Raw genomic sequence first — 14,318 nt, 5'->3', positions numbered from 1 at the left:
GAGAAATTCGGCGTCTTTAGCTCCAAGCGCCACTGCTACAAGTGTCGCCAGGTATTATAACCAACGACCTACGAAATCGCCCAATGCAACCATCACTTCTAGGTCGTCTGCACGGCCTGCATCCAGACGTACGCCGTGCGCTCCCACTGGAGTCTCAACGTCGATCTGTGCACGTACTGTTTCTGCGGCCACAAACCCCACGCTGGTAGGGGCGACATCTAGTCGCTGGGTCCTTCTTATTTTAGTACACCTAGGTGGCCCGTACTGCTACGGCCCGCATCGACTTGCATTGGACGAGCATGAGAATGTGCGCAGCGAGGCAGCGACCTCGAGTCTCTTGCGATCGCCGTCCAAGACAGAGGACGACGACGACGAGCTCTGGACGAGCATCCAGCCGACGCTGCAGCGCGTCACGCCGTGAGGATGATCTTGGTGGCGATATATTATAGTGTACTAATGAGGTATCCATCTCTAGTCAAACTCGTACGTGGCGTTGGTTGTGCGTCGGCGTTTCTTGCCGCTCACATCGGCCACGTGCGGCGCAATGTACATGGCTTCCACTGCCTTCTCGGCGCCGCCCAGAATGTACTCGACGTCGTAGGTGACGGCGCTGGCCGAGATTTCGTGCTTCTTCTTGATGCGCGCGACGCCGCCGGGCTTGTTGATGCCCTTCCACGTCCGCTCCGTGACGCGCACCGTGTCACCCACACGAAAGGCCACGCTTGGCGTCGGCGCTTCCTCGTTGTCGCTGACAGGCGGCGACGGTTTGGGCGACGGCGCGATCTCCGACTTGCGCTTCCGAGCTGGTTTTTCTGCTGCTTGAGCGGCGTCGTGCGCTTGTGGGTGGGACCGCAGTGGCGTCAGGCAGCGGCGGCAGAAGCAGACTCTCGTCGTTGTCTTCCAAGAGCTTGCCTTCCTTGATGAGCTGCTTCTTGATGTGCGGCGGCCAGTCGATCGACGCTTGTGTCTGTGGGTCGGCCTTGGCCAGATGCTTGGGGCACCACCCTGCAAACGACGGATATGTCGTCAGGAGACCGCGCACGTAGGCGCACTAGTACGGTCCTTGAGCTCATATGGACTACACCAAAAGGACTCGAATGTCGTACCTGGACGTGGTACGACTTGGTGCACTTCTTGCTCGCGCACTGCAGTTTGTTGACGCCGACCTTCTTGCGGCAAATGTCGCACACGAGGCTTAAGCGCTCGGCCGGGACGTTGGCGATGCCGTACCCGAGGTGCTCGTCAAAGTACGTCTCGGGCGTGTAGAGGAGGCACATGATGTGCGCGACTTGGCCGCACGACGTGGCTGCGAGGTCGCCGCCGGGGATGAGGCACAGAACGCACGTCGCCGAACTCTCTTCTTGCTTGCCCGTGATGAAGAGCGGCAGATCCACGTCTTCGTCGTCGTCGTCGTCTTCCTCATCTGGGTCGATGGCAGATGCGTGGTCGAGCGCTGGTACCGGCACCTGGCCTGTCGTTGGCACGAGCGCGACGCTCTTGGCTGCCTTCTACAAGAGCTTTGTCGGCTTTTGCGACAAGAAGTCAAGGTACCGGGGTCGGCGGCGGGTTGACAGGTCCATAGTGCTCTTCGTGGAGCGCCATCATCTTCTCGTACATCTCTTCGTACTGCCGGTTGGTGAGCGCTACGTGTTGATGTTTGAATCGTACTCCGCTGTAGGCGTGTTACCTTCCATGGCCGTAAAGTACGCGCGCTTCTTCTCCTGGTCGAGGAGCGACGAGAGCTTCTCAAAGGTCGCTTTTGTCGACGCATCGACCGCCCGCAGCTGTTCGTGCAGCGCCTGGAGCTGCGGACCGAGCTCGTCCGGCACGCCTTCTTCCAGCACATCGGTAACCGCATCAAGGCGCAGCGAGAGCCCTTCCGGCAGGGCATGTATCGTTGCTTTCGAGGTTTCGGCGATCGCGTCGCTCTCGTGCTCGACCCGAAAGGTGACTTGGAACGACGTCGCGCCGGGCTCCATGCCGGGCATCGGGCCCTTGGTGACGAGAGAGGCCTTGAGCGTCCACGCCTCGTCGTGCGTCGCGTCTTTGGCGTCCGACGGCGTCGCGCCGACCGGGTCGTCCATCGTCACCGGCGTCACGTACTGCCGCTCGATGTGGTTGTCGCGTCCGCCGAGCACGTACACCACGTCGTAGGTGAACCCGTCGCCGACTAGAGACGCGCCATGAGCATCAACGACCGTCCAGACAATGCGAACGTACCGGGTCGTCGGGCCTTGACGCGCCCCGTGCCGCCGAGCTTGTTGATGCCCGGCCACGTGCGCTTGGCGACCTTGACCATCGTGCCGACGTCGAGCGGCGATAGCGCAGCGACGGGTATCGCGGCTTTGGTCGCGTGCAGCTCCTTGCGCTTCTCGTAGATGACGTCGGGAACGTCGGAGAAGCCAATGGGTGGGATCACATACAGGCTCTCGGGACTGCGCAGTGACTCGAGCAGGGCCTATTGCCACACTGAGTGCCTGCGATTGGCTGCCATCGCGACAGACCGAGGTGTCGACGCTCGTGCCGTGGTACATTTCATCAAAGACCGACCAAATGCGGGGCATGGCGAGCTTCCCGTCCGACCGGAGGTAGCACCAGGGCCACTCTTCGTTGGACGAGGTGGGTGCATCCAGCGTCAGGGCGCTGCTCGGCTCACTTGCGCGCGGGCCGTCTGTGGGTAAGGGCACCTTCTTCTTGAACCAGCACTGGATCGGCAGCTTGCACTGCGGGAGGATCTCGTCCTTCATGTGCGCCGGCGAGATGTTGGCGAGCGGCATCGAGTTGATCGCGCAGAGCTCGTCGCCACTAGTGGAGACTATAAGTTTTCTCTAGCGGTAGTGATAGTAGGGAGGGGTACGGGGCGAGGTAGCCGTGGGCGTACGCGTACGTAAACACGCCGTGGGGACTCGGGTCGCTCGGGTACTCGACGATGTACTTCTTCTGCTGCAAGAGCGCGGCCGGGTCAAACTCAATCCCGAGTGGCAGCGCTGGCACGAGGCACATGATGTACTCGCCGTGCGAGCGCACGATCGGTACAAAGACGGGGCAGTCGAAGAGGCTGGCGCCGACGGCCTTGATCTGCTGCTGGAGTTCCTTGTTCTTGCGCGCCTTGGGCTTGGCCACCGGCGCAGTGAGCTTGGTTTGAAAGTACTCGGGGCGCGGCGCCTTCATGGCGATGCTGCGTGGCGCCTCGGCCGGCGTCACCTCGGTCGTTGACGGCTTGACCGGCGTGGGCTTGGACGGCGTCGACATGGGTGGTTTCGACGGCGTCGGTGGCTTGACGGGCGTTGTCATGGATGGTTTGGATGGCGTCGGAGGCTTGATGGGTGTCGACACCGGTCCCGTGGCCGGTTGAAGAGGCGGCGACGGCGGTAGTGCGAGGAGGCGTGCCGTCGAAGATGCTGATGTTGCCGAGCGCTTGGCCGGTGCGTCGTGGCGCGCAATGGGCAAGTTGCCCCCACTCTTCGCATGGACCTTGCAGTAGCTCACGTACGCATCCTCTTGGCGCGTAAAGGCGACGCCGGACCGAAGCGCGCACATGACGTGGTAGGCTGTCGGGCACTTGCCGGCGCAGCACTGCACGCACGCTGCGTTGTCGGCCTTCTTGCAGATGGAGCATTTGAGCTTGCGCCGCGGCTTGAGGAGCTCGATGCCCTCGACTTTGTCGTGGATAAAGTAGAGTTCCGGAAGGTACTGCGTGCACGCCATGTGCACCCACTTGCCGTTGAGCGTCGGGACGAGCGCGCCGCCGAGGTGGTTGCAGGCGGCGCAAGCTGCGAGGTCGCTCTCGCACGAGATGCGGTTCGAGGCGCAAAAGTGGCAGTACCACGCCGAGTCGGGCACGCGCTTGATGTCGTAGCACGACTCGTGCACTGCGACCTAGGCCAGATGGTATCGTTGACAGCATCATACGAGTAGGAGTACGTACGTCGCACTCGTCGCAGATGACGATCCGGTCGTCGGCGAACGAGACGTCGCCCGCGCAGACGTCACAGCGAACTTCGGACGGCGCGCTGGGCGGCGCTGCTGCAGGAATCGTCCCGAGGGCGGCGTGGCCGTCGGTTGCCGGGAGGTCGGCGCGCCACTGGATGGCCTGTGAAAATTCAAACGTCGCCAGGTCGGCCTTGGCCTTGACGGGCTCGGCGGCGCCGAGGCTGAACTCGACCTCGTCACGGAGGTTGGCCACGCTCGCGAGGAGGTAGCCGTACTCGTTGAGCGACGACGGCGCTGCCCGGATGTTCTCCTCGACGTCGTCGAGTGCATCCGAGAGGATCTCGACAAAGTCGGGCTCGTGGCCGGCCGACTAGGAGGCATCGATGAGCCATAGCCATCATGCGATCTCGTCTACCTCGAGCAGCTCATGCACCGTGTGGATCGACTCCTTGAGGAGCATGTCATGGACCGTGTACCCAAAGAGCGCATGGTCCGCGAGCGCTTCCATCTGCCTTGAAACGGGAAATTGAATTGTGGCGGGTTCGTTTTGATTGGTGCTTTTTGGGGCTGTCGACTTGGATCCGATCTCAGAGGCTATCATGTTTCACAGTAATATCGAGACGTAAACGCAAGCTTCGAGTATGCATAAAGTATCAATATCCATTGTGAAAGGTCTGCGTGTGGGCCAATCCGATGCGTTCCCTCGTGATTATCCGGAAAGATACCGGATTCGAATCGTCCGAACGGCGCCGAGCGTTTGGCGCGCAAACGCCTCGTGCCTGGTCGCCCGCGCGCACCACGGTATACGATTAAAGCGCGACGGGTCCATGTGCGATTGGTTCGGGGCCTATCGACTGCCTCGTCTACATCCCCTAAGGGAAGGAATTGAACCCCGTGGAAAATGGCACCAACGCGAGAACGAAGCCCACTCGAGCTTGGACCAAACGAGACGCTGGTGCTTGTAGAGGTAGAGGTTCGCGCGACCTTGATGCTGGTGATTTGATTGCCACTATTCAAACTGCCGTTGTGCACGAGACCGAGCCACCGTCGTCCAGCTCTAGTACATGGAATGTAGGCTTGGGGTGACAACATTCGGAGCGCCACAATCGACCGCTCTACCTCGATCCACAATCGTCGTCTACAGGTCGAGACGCTCTTGATGACGTGCAGTGACCGCTCGTCTGACGCCATCTGAAGCGCGCAGCATCTGTTTCGGGATGCAGTGTCGTGCCACGTGTCGTGGTGTCCAACTTGATCGTTTGTGTCGTCGGGGCCAAGTGTCGTCGTCGCCGGAAAGGTTCGTTCGTTGTGTTGAATATTGTCTATGAACGAGTAACGCTCGTGCGGCGCGCGCAAGACTACTGGACGCCTATTTCGAGTGTCTGGCCTCTCAACGCTGGGCATGGCCAAGGTCGCCGACGCCGGCACCTTTCGCGTGAGGCGCAACCGTGTTGCGTGGTTCGTCAGCTTTGCGTCGCTCATCAACATCTCGTCCACAGTAAGAGGCCGTCGTCTCGGCGCATCGCTCAAATCTTGACATAGCCGCTCTCTGCGTACATTTCCGAGTCGTTTCCATGGTCACCTCGCCTCCGGTCCACCTTGAGCGACTACTCGGACGCCAATTTAACACGTCTGCTCCAAGGTCTCTACAACAATCGCACGCTGCCGATGGGAGCGACGTACGTAGTTGACGACAGCACGCTCGCTCAGATCGGACGGCAGACGCTGCGTCTCACTCGGGAGGCGAACCTCACGCTGGACATGTGCACCTCCACGCATCTCTTGGGGCTGCCGGGACTCATTTTTACCGCCGAAAACAACTACAGCTCGTGTGCAATACTCTCGCAGCGGCCAATACGTCCATGGTACGCGACTGGACCGGCGCGTGCACAATGGACGTGATCTGCGGTATCCCGTATGGCCGCAGCTGCCTCTGGCTCACGCCTGGAGACGCCATTCGCAACACCAGTGACGCGCATGTCGTGACGTTGATATACGCCACCGTGCCGCAGCCGTGGGTCTCGTGGGCCTGGATCAAGCTTTTCTACCGGCTCGCGACGACCTTGCTGGTGTGGCATCGCCTCTGGCATCGGTATTTTGTGCACGTTCTCGCGCTCGAAGACGCGGTGCGTCGGTGCGGCCACCGCCACAAGCCGGGCGTTTGGTCCTATGAAGTACTCGCGGGTGACCCGACAGCCATCGTACTGCTCGACCCATGGATCGCATCCGCCTTTTACATGGACGTGTGGCTCAGTGTCACCAACCTCGCCATGGCCGTCATTCAACAAATGCAGTCCGCGGATCTCTACATCAAGCTGCTCAGCGGCACCTACCTCTCCCGCACGGTAGTACGCCCGCTCGTGCACGAAGGCATCTATCCCTGACTAGGTTTGGTTTGCCTACTGGAGTCTCTGCCTCGTCTCCAAACTGCTCAAGCGATACCGAATCGAGCACCATTTCGCCGAGGTCGACCCGACGCTTCTCGCGATCGCTGTGAGTGTTTACGGCCCGCTCCTCACGTCGCTGAACGCTCACTTGCCGCCCATGGTGGCGTTCTACCAGTGGTCGTTTACGTACTTTACGGCCGTGGACGCCCGAGACGACCAAATCGAAGTGTCCTTGGCAATCGCGGTCTATACACTCAACATTGCGATCCTGCCCGTGCTCTATGGGTTCCTCCGCCGCTGTATCCCTCTCTTTACCAATGGTGTGGCATTCAGTGGTGTCTTGTAGGCTGCTGCAAGGCGAGCCCATTTCGCCGGCGCAACTATAGCAGCTACACGTACAACAACTTCAAGAGCCGGCTCGTTTTCGACTGCTTTCGGCTCCTTCGACCGGGGGCGACTGCCCTCGGCGGCAGCATCCACGAAGCCATCGAGCGCGATCCGCACCTCAAGCACTGCCCCACCATCAGCTTGCGCGCCACCGACTGCTTCCTCGTTGCCTACTGCAACGGGCAACGTCAAGAGACGCTACGACTGAGCTTGCTCTCTTGCATGGACACCCGGGGCGTCAGTGACGCTAGCAATGCGTCGACGTTTCCGTTTAATGTGCTGACACGTCCGCCGCAAGCAGAGCTGCTCGATCCCGAGTCGTCGCTGCCACTCATCTACGAGATCCAGCGACCAGCCGCGCCGTCGGCGTGGTGTCTGTAGTCTTAGAGGCTTTTTGTGCAAAAGTGACAGCCAATTTTTGACGTTGAAACACTAGCCACCGCCGAGGACGTTGCCGTATTGGTCGGGCACGTTGGTCGAGTTGATATCGAGTGTACTTGGCGGAGCTCGGGATCGATCCGGGTACCGTTCGGCAAAGGTTTGCCCAAACGACGTGGACTGCATCGGACTCGCGCGCAATTTCGTTGACGTGCCGACGTTGCGGGGACTCCGGTCCCACGCCACATTCCACGGTGTGGCCTGCGACGCATCGCCGACGCCGCCTTCGTACGCCTGGAACACATCGCACGGCACCGACTCGGACTGGTTGAAGCACGGCGTATAGTGCGGCTGGACACCCGCCGAGGTCAGCTGCGCCACTTGCTGGAAGCTAAAGCCGTAATATCGTCAAAACGAGTCAAAGACGAGGCATCGTACCGAAGCGTGATTGACACTTGCTGGTCAAACTGCTTGATGTACGCATCGAGCGCCTTGTCGTTGCGACACTGGTCCAGCGTCGGCACGAGGCTTTGGTACTGCAGGACAAGCGGAGACATGTACGGCGACTGCGACGCGCACGGTAGACAGTCGGCGTTGTTGGTCGGCGTGAGCGTCGCACATTCGGTGCCTAAAATGACGCGCTCACGTCACATGTATCTTGAAATGTCCCGCACCGTAGGTGAAGCGAGCGGGCGCCGACGGTCGGAGCTCCCATTGGTAGCCGTTCCAGTAACTCGCCACGTGACCAAAGTCGGCGGGTGCTATGGAGATCATGGCGCGGGTTAGGTTATGCTTGTCGATGTGTCTACCGAGAAATTGACGAAAGGGTACAGTGCGCGGGGGTGTTGCGAGAGCACTGAGATCGGCAAAGGGAATATTGAAGCGCGCAAAGTCAACGAGCGAGCCCTCGCCGTCAAAGTCGCCTTCCATTTCAACCACGAGGGCCTAGTGCAGAAATGTTGAAAACCATCAAAAATAGCCAAAATCAACAATTGCTACCTCGGTCGAGAGAAAGTCGGGTGCGAGGCGTGAGATGCTGAGATATTTTGCCCGGCGCTGCTCGACGACGTGGAGAGGGCCCGTCATCCGGTCGGGTCGCGTCGACACGATTGCATTGTCGATTTTGTACCTAGAACATCATTGCAAGGCTCTCGCGATGGTGCCGCAGGGTACTGCTGGACGCGGTCATGGACGAGGCTTGTCGAAGCGCTCATCCACTGCTGGTACGCGGAAAAGGTCAACCTAAGACTCCATAAGATCACGAACCAAAGTGAGGGTACAGTTGCGAAGTCGGGTCCACGAGCCGTGCGAGGACCGACGTGTCGAGGAAGGTGACGCCGAGGTCGGCTTCAAGCAGTGCGATTTCGCCGCTGTCAAGGCTGTTGGAGCGGTCAAAATCGTACTGCACAAAGAGCACCGTCGTGGCCTATCCATGCCATAAAGTCAGGGCGAAGAAGTGATACGTTGATACGTTGATACATACGTTGAGGACAAAGCTCTCAAACATGTCGTAGTAGACGCGGCCGTCAAAGTCAGGGTCCAGAAGGATCGAAATTAGGTCCAAGCGCGGAAGCTGGCGGTCGATGAAGAAGCGCGAGAGCTCGTTCTCGTCCAAGTACCTACCATCGCGTCATTAGACACTGTACAAATCCAGTGTTTGGAAACCCGGATTTGTCCAAGTCAAAGCGGTCAAACATGAGGCCAGGGTCGTTGCCGATCCACGCAGCAAACTCTGCGTACGTCACTTTGTCGTCCCCGTTCGGGTTGAGCGCTTGGAGCTGGGCGCGTTTCAGTGCCGCAAACTCTGTCTGGAACAGATTGTACGTCGCGGTGCTCAGCACTTTGATGCCTTTGTTTGCTACACCGGCCGGTCAAATACAGTGTCTACAACACCGTGTGGTACCAGCGTCGCGAGCTCGTCCAGCGTAATTTTGCCGTCGCCGTTCCCGTCAATGTACTTGATATCAAAGTCGTCAAACTTGGCGACGAACGACCGCGGCAGCGGGACGCCCATCGTCTCAAGGATCAACTCGAGGACGTTGGGCGGGTCCGTCACGTTGATATACGGCGCGCTCTCGCCTGGCAGCGGGTACGTGACCTAGCGAGAACGATGTTTATGCCGGCATCGCACCCGAGAGGTCGCCCACTTGGAGGGACGGAGGCGTCGCGTAGGCGCTCGACATGCCCGCAAACGTTTCAAAGAGGAGCCGCGTGATGTTGGTTGAGAGCGCATCAAAGTACGTGCCCCGCCACGTCTACGCATCGCTCTTCTCGTCAGCGTGGCCGCATCAACTCGGTCGACCTTGATGTTGTAGACGGAGAAGCCCCAGTCTGTGTGCGACGGCACCGAGTGCGCTCGGAACGCGTTGTTTTCGGGGTCATTGGGGTCCTAAGCCAGTGCATTTTCAACGTGTTGTTGAGACTGTCGGGTCGTCGCACCTTGTAGCGCGACTGGATCGAGCGTCCGCCCTGGCCTTGGCCGTTGACTTGTTTGCGGTACTGCGGCGGACAGTACCGATTGGCAACTACCCCGCACTCAACGTTCAATCTATCAACTCGAGAGGTAGTACGTACTCACGACGCTGGTCGAGCACACATGCGTTGTGCGGTTGCAGCACGAGATGCTCCAGTCAATGTCTTCGGACCGAAAGCGCTGGAGGTAAATGTCGTCGACGTTGTCATACCTACCATCGTGTCCTTCGTTTCATAGACAAGTTGTGCATCGTACGCATCGGAGAAGAAGGCGCGGTGGTAATTGAGCGCAAAGTACGTCGAGCCGTCCGCGTGCTTGACGCTTTCCCAGAGCGGGTCCATGATGGGCCGCGGCAGCCAGTACTCGACCGTCTTGAAGTAACTCTGCACGAGGTAGGCTTCCTACAACCCAATTTCTCAGTGAATTGTGTGCATCGCAGCAGAAGAAGAACCGTATTGCTGGTGCAAAAGACCGTGTGGTCGTGAGTTTCGTTGATGGGCTGTCCCCCCGGCGCCTCGGTCGCGGCCATCGGGTAGAAGCTCCTAAGAAACTGGAACGGCCCGTTGGGGTACGCGGCGACCGCGACGCCACTCAAGCCCATCTAGCGGACTTCGGTCATGCTATCGTACCGCCATTGGAGCCAAACCTGATTTGCAGCGTTGTCGACGTGCAGCCACAGGACAAATTGGCCGTTCGCGTTAAAAACCACCTAATTGAACCACGTTCTGGAACCATTTTCATGCATGTCTTGTGCCTTGGGTCGCGACCCGCGCAGCGACCGTTGCAGCGTGTTGCCAAAGGGGTCGCTCAAGTTGGCGAAATGCAGCATCACGCCCTCGTTGCGCCACGTACGACCGCCGTCATGGGTCGAGCAGGCGCCGATGCCGCCACTACTGCCATGGTACACTTCACTGTACCAGTAGGCGGTCTCTAATAGAACTCCGTCGTGAGCCATCCCACATGACTGGCCGTCGCACCGTCGGGGGTGCGCAAGGTCGCCTGTGGCGGCGCGTCCGGGCTGGGCGTTAACGGTGGCACGATCGACGGGTCCATTGGCAGTGCTACGTGCAGTAGCTCGCCGAGACCGATGAGCGTGTCGTCCGACCCGTCGTAGGTTCGCGCATCTCTGGTTCACGCGATTCGGCCTCTTTTCCATGCCAAAAGTAAGTTGGTACCGAATATCGTTCAAGTACGACCGGTGCGCGGGTCCATCGTTCGGGACCAAGCCGCCGTCATTGTAACGGTAGATAGCGCGGGCGGAGACGTGGCTTGCATGGCGGACCTAGCCAACATGTCCACAACATTTGCAATTCCATCCGTGTCTACCTTGGCGCTGAACGCGGTGGTCGGCCCTAGAACGGCCGGGTTCCAAAGCGGCCGCGGTCGCGGAGCCACCGAGAGTCGACCCGTGACGGGGTGCATGCGGGGACATGCAAACTGCAGCGTCTCGTCGCTGCCAACGTAGATCTCATCCCACCACGTCTGCATCGCATCGACGAGGTAGATGCCGACCGTCGCGAGCGTGTCTAGAGCCGAGTTGCGCCTCCCACACCTCCATTTATACGATCGATACCTGTCGCAAAGGCCACGTTGGTAGCCACCGTGACGCCGTTGAGTCGGATCGAGAGCGTGTAGCGTGTCCAGTCCATGAAAACATCAACTTGATACCATCGGAAAGGCACCACGGGTTCGGTGTAGAGCTCGCGAAGCGGCTGCGCGTGCTTCGAAAGCCCTGCTCCGTACGTGAAGCGGCCGTTGACGAGTCCAATGGCCCACACGAAGGTCGTGGCGTCGGCATCGCCGATGGCCCCAAACACCGCACCTTGTTTTCTTGTAGCAATCTCAATTTAGGCCGTTGAATATCGCACCTCGGTTCGTAGCAAGCGTCCCTTCTTGCGTCGCGCCGACCATCGTAAAGTACGAGATGCGCGCCGGCCGCGACGGCGGGAACGCGTACGCGGGGCCTTCCATGCGCGGGTTTGGGTCCAACGTGTACTTGGCCAAGTAGAGCGATTTGGCGGTTTGGGCCGCGCCTCGAAACGGGTCGTGGGACACTAGCATCAAACTCAAACGCAACCAAAGCCCAAATCGTAGTACACTGGAGTTGGGTCTGAAGGTCCAAGTGCAGCGTGCCTTGCGAGAGCATCGCACCGGTCGGTGCGACGGCGTAGGCATGGGCTTGGATGCTGATGCGCCCGCCGCCACCCGCACCGCCGCCGAGCGGATATTGGCTGCTGCTGCCGCCAGCGCCGCCACCGCTTGGAGTACGCCGAGGACGTGGACGCTCGTACCACTGGTCACGACGAGCGATCCGCCACTAGACACAGCCGGCAACTCGAGAAAAAGTATCAAGGTTTCAAGTACCTGCCACCGCCGCCGGGAAAGAAACCGGCCTCGCCCGGGGCGCCATTTACCGTGAGCAGCCCCGACGGTCCGATCGTCACATCATTGACGGCGCCAATGTACATGGCACCTAGTGGTATAGTTACACACGGCAAATGCCACACGTCGCGTGCGTACCGCCACCTGCGCCCCCTAGGATGGGTCTCGGATGCGGCAAAATATCGATGGCGACTTGGCCGCCACCGGCGCCGCCACTTCCGCCAATAAGGTCTGATATCGCCTAGCAGCTCATCTAGCAGATACCGACAGTATGGGCAGACTACCGCGTCCCCGTAGGTCAACGGAGGTCGTGGACTGCTATATCCAGCGCCACCAACACCACCGTAAGCACCACCGGCCCCACCTGCCGGGAGGTGAGGTCGACTTCCCGCGACGCGAGGTACCGTAGGCCATGGAAAACCCGAGCGCGCTCGAGATGATGACCGAGGCGCCGGCGCCGAGCAGCGTTGGGCCTTCCGAGTTGGCGGTGACGGCCACGAACGCGTCGAGAGGTGTCGGCGTCAAGAACGTTGTGGGGCTCGTGGGGCTGACGTTGCCGCTAGTCCAAGGGATGTAGCAAGCATCGCACAACCATTCGCACCGCGTCGTTGTGACTTGAACGTTCCAGATATAGCCGCGCACAGTGGACGGCGCTGAGCCACAGAGCGGCGGCGACGGACTGGCCGAGTCGGGCAAGAGCCACGCAGGCTCACTCGGACTTGGCTGGCCAACGATGCCTACTTTCAAGTGTCTTAATTTCCGCATGACAGACGATCAGAATTGCACCTCCTTGGGCGCACTGGTCGAGTGGGTCCGAGCGCTGCACGTACGCCGTCGTGAGATTGAAAGCCTGGAGTAAGAGCGACTACGGAGTGTCAACCGAGTGAGGAGACGAGACGACGGTGCTACATGACCTACCTCGAACGCGCGAGGCTTGATGTTGTACGCAATCGGCGGCGACAGCTGCCCAAGGAATCCAAGGCGAAAGAAGCCGTCGAGTTGGTTGCCTACGATTGGATCAGTACAGAGTCTTATACTTGACACGAAGCCAACCTGGGGAGAGAAGACTCGTTTCGACGGTCGAGTCGAGTCCCGTGAGTCGAGAAAAGCTCGCGAGCAGCGGTACTTGTCCGGCGGCCGTCAAGAACGTGATGCGCCACGTGCGGCCCACACTGGCGACGTCTTGGCCGATTTTATGGACCTAAATGGTCCACGTTAGTCGACGAAGGCTGTACCAAGAACGTACTTCGACCACGCCCACGTGGACGGACGCAAAGCTGTCTTCTATGATTCGCTTGACGTCGAGCGCCGACGCGTCAAAGGGAATTTCGGATGAATTGACGTGGCGCAGCTGCAGCACAAAGCTTCCTACAGGTCGAAAATTGAAAAAAGCGAGCAAAACCAACAAGATACCTCGGATGGTCTGGCCCGGGGCCGCGCGGGTGGTCACTTGCTGGATCGTTGGCGCGACCGTCGCCGTTGTTGAGATGGTATGCACGTACGCGCGCACGCTGCTGCTGCCAGGACCGTTGGTATTGTACAGCGCCGAGTACCCGCCCCCCGGAACCCCCGAGCATGCCCGACGGTGCGACGAGCGGTGTGTCAATGACCGCGCTGCTGCGACTGAGGAGCGCGAGTGCGTTGGCGCCTTTAAGCTGCACGCGGACTTGGTCGCCCTAGACAAGAGGCGATGAAATTCAACGAAATCTCAACAGCGGAGTACGAGGTAGAGCGTGAGGAAATTGAAGACGGCGACCGTCGTGTTGGCGGCCGTTTGCGTCACGACGCCCTGCAGAGTGACGTCGCCGCTGATGCGAGCGGTCGTCGTGTCAATGAGAAGCGTCCCGTGCGCGAGCTCGAGCGACCCGAGGACCGGCCACGCGAACGAGGAGAGGCCAAAGGGCGTCGGCGGCGCAAAGCCTACGTCTCTTCCTTACTGCATCGTCCTCGAACCAGACGACGTACTGGGCGCTATGCGCCAGCCGAGCATGCCCGTCTTCCAGTCCTCAAAGTCGTTCATGAGCGGAATGGCCGTGCGGTTGCCCTCGGAAAACTGCTGCCCAAAGCTCTGCAGCGTCGCCGTCGCGATCGTGTACTCTAGCCATGCGTGAGACTTGGCGGCGACGGAGCGGTACCTTCGACCGCGCGGCCACAGCGATGCGTCGCCTTGCAGCGCTCGTACGCGAGGCAAGCCGCGGTCGTCGACGACGGCGTGCACCGGTCGAGCTGCACGAGCGTCGACGTAAAGGCAGGTCCTACCATGGTAGTAGCTGCATGAGCTCGAGCTGGCAGCCTCAGGCAAGCGTACCGGCGGCCAAGGCCATGCCCACCGCGCTACTGATCGCGGCCCAGCGCCAGGCCATCGTCGAGTGAAACTG

General features: G+C 60.1%; 3 protein-coding genes across 3 annotated transcripts; 1 reads left to right on the top strand and 2 right to left on the bottom strand.

Moving 5' to 3' along the window:
* Positions 1 to 471: 471 nt before the first annotated feature.
* On the bottom strand, positions 472 to 4,441 carry SPRG_20543 (hypothetical protein; the record flags this gene model as incomplete). The annotated part of the gene is made up of 10 exons (XM_012347235.1): positions 472 to 815; positions 886 to 1,051; positions 1,107 to 1,508; positions 1,552 to 1,643; positions 1,688 to 2,170; positions 2,221 to 2,458; positions 2,505 to 2,805; positions 2,858 to 3,879; positions 3,929 to 4,303; positions 4,349 to 4,441. The coding sequence occupies 10 exons, from the start codon at positions 4,439 to 4,441 to the stop codon at positions 472 to 474; spliced, it is 3,516 nt and encodes a 1,171-aa protein (XP_012202625.1).
* A 1,384-nt stretch (positions 4,442 to 5,825) lies between these two features.
* SPRG_20542 (hypothetical protein) lies at positions 5,826 to 7,088 on the top strand (the record flags this gene model as incomplete). The annotated part of the gene is made up of 3 exons (XM_012347234.1): positions 5,826 to 6,278; positions 6,322 to 6,619; positions 6,667 to 7,088. The coding sequence occupies 3 exons, from the start codon at positions 5,826 to 5,828 to the stop codon at positions 7,086 to 7,088; spliced, it is 1,173 nt and encodes a 390-aa protein (XP_012202624.1).
* A 51-nt stretch (positions 7,089 to 7,139) lies between these two features.
* Positions 7,140 to 14,303, bottom strand: SPRG_20541 (hypothetical protein; the record flags this gene model as incomplete). The annotated part of the gene is made up of 39 exons (XM_012347233.1): positions 7,140 to 7,476; positions 7,524 to 7,713; positions 7,760 to 7,846; positions 7,895 to 8,030; positions 8,085 to 8,214; positions 8,259 to 8,327; positions 8,366 to 8,511; positions 8,569 to 8,704; positions 8,751 to 8,943; positions 8,979 to 9,183; positions 9,233 to 9,340; positions 9,388 to 9,474; positions 9,525 to 9,610; positions 9,660 to 9,769; positions 9,814 to 9,959; positions 10,010 to 10,148; positions 10,205 to 10,267; positions 10,326 to 10,488; positions 10,536 to 10,684; positions 10,734 to 10,840; positions 10,885 to 11,084; positions 11,132 to 11,380; positions 11,427 to 11,612; positions 11,656 to 11,816; positions 11,923 to 12,031; positions 12,079 to 12,181; positions 12,225 to 12,304; positions 12,345 to 12,499; positions 12,542 to 12,677; positions 12,727 to 12,805; positions 12,859 to 12,947; positions 12,994 to 13,141; positions 13,187 to 13,308; positions 13,354 to 13,457; positions 13,525 to 13,616; positions 13,664 to 13,872; positions 13,894 to 14,037; positions 14,076 to 14,195; positions 14,249 to 14,303. The coding sequence occupies 39 exons, from the start codon at positions 14,301 to 14,303 to the stop codon at positions 7,140 to 7,142; spliced, it is 5,328 nt and encodes a 1,775-aa protein (XP_012202623.1).
* Positions 14,304 to 14,318: the final 15 nt, after the last annotated feature.

This window comes from Saprolegnia parasitica (assembly GCF_000151545.1).
Source record: "Saprolegnia parasitica CBS 223.65 unplaced genomic scaffold supercont2.34, whole genome shotgun sequence".
NCBI lineage: Eukaryota > Oomycota > Saprolegniomycetes > Saprolegniales > Saprolegniaceae > Saprolegnia > Saprolegnia parasitica.
Note: the sequence above shows the minus strand (reverse complement) of the source record. Positions and strands in the feature narration are given on the sequence as shown.